The following is a 6,858-nucleotide window of genomic DNA, read 5'->3' on the forward strand; positions in this document are numbered from 1 at the left end:
TAACCACCTGAGTTATTTTATTGCCGAGCTGTTTCCAAGTCAAACGTGTACTGGGGGTTCCCCAAGTCCCACCCCCTTCTGTACAAGGACCCCTTGAAGGAAGCGGGTTCCGAGGCGAAGGGCCAGTTGCCTCGTAGTGAGCTCTAAGGGCAGCCTCGCTGGCTCTGTCCGATGTGGAGGTTACAGAAAGAAGGAAAGGGGGAGAGGGGAAACGAAGGCTCCAGCGGGTACTTTAAAAAAAGACCCCGCTCAAAGTTCCCAGGCCTGGTTTCTAAAAATGTTTCAGTCAATAAATTACAATAAATAGAACCGAGGGATCCAGTCCGCTCCTGCCTCTATTCCAGTCCGCAGAGTCCCTCTCACAGCTCCGGATAGCCTCCCCCTCCTCCCGCGGCTGCGCAGTAGTAAGCGGCGGCAGAGTTCGCCTCCGAGGCCTCGTGGCTCGCGTAGGGAGGGAGGCCCAGTTCGCCCGGCCGGCAGCCGAAGGGCAGATACTGCTCGAACTCGGCGCGGTCCACGTCGGCCAGCAGCTCCACGTCATGCGGGGGAAGATGCTCCAAGCCGACGGCGGCGTCTCCTCGACGGCAGGCTTGCTGCTGCTGCTGCTGTTGCTGCGCGGGATCCTGAGCAGAGGCGTAGGCGGCCACGGGAGCCGCGAAGCGGGCGCGGAAAAGCCCGGCGCTGCTGCCCGCGGGGGCGCCGTTGCAGGGGTACTCGGCGCCGGGCGGCGTCGGGTAGCCGTAGGGCCCCAGCAGGCAGCCGCCTTCGTCGGGCTGGTGAGGCGGGAAAAAGGCGGGCTCCGCGCAGGCGCCGCTCTGCGACTCGGGCTCGGGGGTGGGCAGGTTGTAGCTCCCGAAATGGGCGCCCAAAGCCGGCAGCGGGAGAGGCGCACAGTCTCGGTAGTGGAAGTTCCCGCCGGCGTAGCCCGGCTGCTCGGGGTACGGGAGGCCCAGCCCCTCGCAGCCGCTGCCCGCGTCCATGGACAGCCCCAGCTGGTGCTGCTGCGGGTGGTGGTGGTGGTGCTGCTGCTGCTGTTGCTGCACCGGGAGGAAACCGCTCCCGCCTTCGGCCGCGCCGTCGCCGCGCTTGAGGCGCTTCACCTGCTTCCTCCGCCGCGGCCGGTACTTGTAGTTGGGGTGGTCGCGCATGTGCTGCAGCCGCAGCCGCTCCGCCTCTTCCACGAAGGGCCGCTTCTCCTCCTGGGTCAGCGCTCGCCACGACTGGCCTGTCAGCGCGAGGAGAGAAGGGGAAAATGTTTCAAACGGGCGCCCACAATTCAGCCTGGGCGGCTGCCAGTCATCCCCTCCGCCCCAAACCTCGCCACACTGCCCGCTGGTCTGCCCTCAGCAAGGCAAGAAAGCAAGTCAATTGACAACGCAGTCCTAACATGGAAGTTAATCCCATACATCCCTCACCCCAAACCTCGGCACACACTCTGCCTGCTGGCGTTTTCTCGCCTTGGCGCGGACTTTCCCTCAGGCAGCAAAAAAGTCAACTGACAGCCTACTCAGAAATGGATTCCATGCTCCAAGGTCAATGGGGATACGACCATTGCCTTCCACACCATCTCACAGCCTCCTCGGGGATGGGCAATCTGTGGCCCTTCAGGGGTTTCTGGATTCCCAGCTCCCATCAGCGTGAATCAACCATTGGTCAGCGGTGATCGGAGCGGAGGTCCAGCAACTTCCGATGGGCCACAGGTTTCCACGCTCTGCTCAGCAGGGATAGGCAAGAGGGTTGCCCCTTCGTGGACGCACCTCTTCGGAGCCGGGCCGGTTGGTTCTGGCTTTCGGGGGGGATTTCAGGCTGCAGTGCAGTGGCCAGCATTTGAGGGACCACAAGCAGCTTGCTTAATAACTAGAGTCTATGTGACACTTGAATCTAGGCTTAAAACAAGTGTAGACCCTTCGGGATTCGGGAGGGCAGAAGACTAGTTTATGTGGATAAACAACAGCAGCTGGCCGGCCTCCTCGCGCCCCAGACCCATCAGCTGAGAGGAGCAGCGCCGGCATTACGAAGAAACGCAGGCCAGTCGTCCTCCCGCTTGCGAAAGAGTATTTCCCTTCCCGTTCCCCGTGCCAAAAAAGGCACATCGGATTATAGCAATGTAAATAAATCTATGTCGCTGGAATCCGAATCTTTGCCGTCGGACCTTCCATTAGCTACGTCGAGGCTTAAGCCTTTTCAGCCCTCCTGCTCCTCTTAGCCAACCTTTTGAAACTCCCTTAGCCCACCCTGCCTGCGTGGTGGGCGGGATCGAGGGCGAGAGCGGCCTGGGAACTGCTGCTCTGCCCCGTGCGCTCCAAGCTCGCGAGTTATTCCTTCGCGTGGCCGAGCCAGCTTCCCAGAGAAGGACCCTCCTCTTGCGGAGATGGCAGTTGCTTTGGGGTGCGCTCCCGCGCACAAAGGCCAACTCCTAGGAGTCGACGTCCCTTTGGCGCCCCCAATAAAATATTGGAGGGGGCCGCCCCCCCCCGTTGTTGGGCATTGCCTTTCACATGGTGTGCTTGCCCCACGTCATGTGATCGATTATGCGGGTAGGGGCTTACCTGCCCCCCAATATATTTCATTCAAGTTGACACATCTGCTTTCACGCAACTACTTGGAACCCTCTTGAATTTACTTCCAAAGGAGCATGCGTGGGATTGTGCAGTTACTCTGTTGTAGGTAACAACAGCAAGGTCTAGGGACTTCCTTTGCCACTGGCATCTTACAGCCCCCCCCCCCCCGCAAGCCTCCCGGGCACTTACCCAGCATCTTGCTGAGCTCGGCGTTGTGCAGATCCGGGTTCTGCTGCGCCAGCCGCTTGCGCTCGTCCTTGGCCCAGACCATGAAGGCGTTCATGGGGCGGCGGATGCGCGCTTCCCCTTTGGCCCGGCCCGGCCCGCCTTGCTGGCCTGCATCGGCGGCGGCGGCCGCCTCGCCCTTGCCCTTGCCCTCCGGGCTCAGCGACTCTGCCCACGGACACTGCATCATGAGCGGAGGAGGGAGCGAGCACCGTCCTTGGTCGTCGCTGCTGGCGTATCCAGCATCGGGGCTGCTCATTGCCACGCTGCTCCGCCGGACCCACCCGCTCCTTGCCCTCGGTCCTCTTCCTGGCGCCCCCGCAAGGCAAATTGGGACGGCTCGCTGGAAGGAACGCTTGGGAGAGGCTCCGAGCGACACTCAGGCAGTCCGCGCTGGCTCTCGACTAGCTGGCGGCTGTCGCCGCGCGGCTTCGTTTAAACTGAGCCCGGGCCAATCGGCTTCGTGGGCGGGGCCGGGGACCGTCGCAGCGGGCGAGCAGAGGACCAGTTCCATCTGCAATTCACCTGTATGGGAGCTGGCCAGGAGTAACCTTTCCAGCGACAAGTGGATTTTTCCATGACTTGGGGGTACGTGGAAGTAAATTCCATTGAGATCAATGGGATCTACTTTCATGTTAAGGGCGATTGGGCTCGGAATGAGAGAGACCCGAAGGTGACTCGTTACAGGTGACCGAAGAGGATATCCTTGCTTGGGATCACGCTATTTAAGTAGTTTGTTTTTATGAGAGGGAAAATGAACCACTTTCGACCTATTTTATCTGTTTCCTGTCTGCTGGACGTGTTTTCTAGACAGGAAATGTCATTGGTAAATCTGATGGAAGAAATACATTTATAATATGTAAGCGTTACATTTGTACATGATACGTTATCGTGTATCATAATTCGTTAAGTTTTTGTATCGCATGGGTACACGCACACAAATGGAGTCTAAAATATATATATTTTGTAAATGCAAGTATCATATTTATTACGGAAAACTATGCTCTAAATGTACTTCTTTTGTTTCTCATACTGCTGTTGATGCTTCAGTTGGTATAATTAATTTAGAGTACTTGAACTTTAACTGGTTCATTTCCGGTTATTTCAACAGCAGGAACTCAAGCACGTTTTAAGGGGTTTTAAGTTTTTTTCGCACTTAAGGGATTTCTAACATTTCAGCACAATATTATGCAATGTGTTTTTTACGACGTACTTTAATGCACAAAATGAACAAGAGTATCACCTAATAATTTTTAAATGCTTTAAACCTTGTAACCTGCTCTGCGACTTGCTGTTGAAGGGCAGGTAATGAATTTAATCATCACCGTCATCATCACACCACCTGACAAACCACTATTGTTAACTCAACTTTGCGCGGTTATGTAGGGGGTAATGAAAATCTAGGACACTTGCTTCAAAGAACCGGAAGTAAACGGTACTAATTCCAGCGAAAAGGACTCCCAAGTGTAGCTGTAGGTTAGTATTTACGTTAGAAGGCGATGCTGTTAAACGCACTGATGCTTACATGCTTTGAATTCAGATCTAATATTTTTTTTCTGAAATCAGTGAAATCAATTATTTCAGCGTAGTACCTTCTTCCCTAAATAGCCTTACTGGAAAATAAGCTCCACAGCGGGACTTGCTTCCGAGTAAGCATGTATTGAGTTTCGCTACAAGGCTTGGGGTGTCAGTCTGGACAGCTTCAGCCAAAACCAACATTCAGGTGAACGTAGTCGCTCCTTGCCTTAACTTAGCCTCACCAACTTGCGCTTCCTGCGGAATGCAATTAGTTGTTTTCTTTGACCCTTTAGTTATTTTTCTTTGACTATATCGTAAAGGTTCCCCCTGATCCTGAAGCCATTCCGAGTTTAGTGTTTAGAATCGAGATTCCCAGGACCACTTGGCTGTGAGTCAGCCTAATTACTTTGGATCCAAGCTGTGGGTCAAAACGCCGCTGGATTGTATTTTGCAAAATTCCAGGGTGAAAATAATTCGTGGATCAAGATGTCTGAGATACGGTGCAATTAGGCTTATATAATTTGAACTATTTATTTATTTATTTATTTATTTATTTATTTATTTATTTATTTATTTTAAACCCAAAAATTATATTTTTTGCCGCTGAAAAGAAACGAAACTACCTTGAAATGGTGATGATACTTTCTGTCTCATCTTGCTAGCCATTACCTAGGAAACACTTCGGGATTCCCCGTCAAAATATTTATTCCGCTTGATAGCGGGACTACACCATGCACAACCTCAGGAAAGCGCAGAGCGCCTGAGTGCTATGTTAGGAAAGTATCTTTGACCCTGGGGCAGACGTTACAGAAACAGCTTCAGAGGAAACAGATTGCTTCTCTGTGGGACATTTGCATTGCGCTAGAGAGCCTTCAGCCCCGCATCCCACGACGTCTGCGTAAACTGCGATCCACAAACAACTGAGGCCAGATTATTTGCAGTTCAGACCGATCTGAAGTCAAGGGGATTGTTGCATTTTAGTGCATTTTTAAAATGTTAATGGCAGCGAAGAGCATTGGGTCCCTTCTATGTGAGAGCCACGTGCTCCGGGGATCGATCCAGCAGTCCCTTGTCTCTAACCCGGTTGTTGGAAGGTTCTCTGAAGAACCTCAGCATCGCCCTTACACCGAGTCAGACCATTAGTCCATGCAGTTTAGTATTAATGTACCTCCCTGACAGACAGGCCACTGTCGGGGGGGGTCTTTCCAAGCCGCGCCCGGGGTATGCCAGGAATCGAACCTGTGATGTGGCAGGCCATACACCGCCTTTAGGGACTTGAGTTTTTTGTTTCATTTTGTTTTCGAAAATCAAGTTCAGGCCACAGCAAATTTTCCATTCCAGATTCAGCGCCCCAGGATGAAAGGCAGAGAAAAGGCGAGTTTCGAACTCGGCTCAAAACTTTCGAGCGAACTCTTGGCAGAGATCCTCTGGGAATTCAAGGATTCGGAGTGACAGAAGGGGATGCGGATCTTGGGAGAGGTACACACCCCCTAGAGACCCGCAGATCCCTCGCACCGGTTTATGTGCAACGACCTGGCCGAAACCGGCACCGCAAATCTATTCGCTTGCGCGCTCCGACCGTGGACACGCGACTGTGGAAATTAAATCCCGCAGCGATCGCGATCGCTTTGAAATTTGGGATCAGGTGATCTATCGGCACTGACTGCCCCTTGCCAAGCAGCGTCCAGTTTCGTTGCGTTGGGCTAGTGCTGCCTGCATTTCACTCCAAAGGAGTGAAGACCGGAGTAAGACCAATGAGATCTGAATGTGCCCAATTTGGGAAAGTCCCCACGGGCTCTTCGTAACCCAAACCCCGAAAAGTGCTGCTGCCGTGTCTCTTCTCGGCCCGGGATCCCGTGTTTCCCTTGGCCCCCAGACCCGGCGGGCGGGGGCTCCCGTTGGGGACAAAGTGACCTTTTCAACTCACGGCGCTGGAGCAGGGAGAGCGAGCGCCCTTTGCTCAGAGACGCCGCCTTTCTATTTCCACCGTTTTCCCAAGCGCGGCGTTGAATGGCTGCGGATCTGCCCGCCACGTTATCAGAGCCGGCCACAAATGCCACATGAAAAGCAGCAAACATCCGCAGGGCTTCCTGCAAGGCGCGCTGGCTCGCAAGACAAGCTGGAGGGAAGAAAGGGAAGGTGGGTGGGTGGGTGGCCCCCGCATGGGGCGGGAGGAGGAGGTGCGCCAATATATCACCGCACACATTTCTCGGGACAATATACGACGAGACAATACCTCGTGTGCACACATGCATATACGTGTGTGTGTGTAAGAGAGAGAGAGAGAGAGAGAGAGAGAGAGAGAGAGAGAGAGATGGGGGGGTATCCACTCCTGCAACAGACCTACTGCCAAATAAGTATATTTATATTGTGATAGTTTCTATGGAGCAGTATTTCCATACGAACAGGACTTGCAAAACTGTCAGTAAAAGCAGGCGGGTAATAAATGGTGTGGGGAGAAACACCCACTGTGAACCCGACAATGGCAGTTGTTCTTGTGCTTCAACAGTGTTACTGATTTCCCCATAGATAGCAGCAATCTTGACAGGAAATC

General features: G+C 53.7%; 1 protein-coding gene across 1 annotated transcript; it reads right to left on the reverse strand.

Annotated features, from left to right (window-relative positions):
* SOX17 (SRY-box transcription factor 17) lies at nucleotides 1–3,196 on the reverse strand. The gene is made up of 2 exons (XM_083748754.1): nucleotides 2,751–3,196; nucleotides 1–1,225 (listed from the first exon to the last, which is right to left on the reverse strand). The coding sequence occupies exons 1-2, from the start codon at nucleotides 3,043–3,045 to the stop codon at nucleotides 360–362; spliced, it is 1,161 nt and encodes a 386-aa protein (XP_083604880.1). The 5' UTR covers nucleotides 3,046–3,196; the 3' UTR covers nucleotides 1–359.
* Between the last annotated feature and the right edge of the window lie 3,662 nt (nucleotides 3,197–6,858).

This window comes from Podarcis gaigeae (genome assembly GCF_964106915.1).
Source record: "Podarcis gaigeae genome assembly, chromosome: 7".
Lineage (NCBI taxonomy): Eukaryota > Metazoa > Chordata > Lepidosauria > Squamata > Lacertidae > Podarcis > Podarcis gaigeae.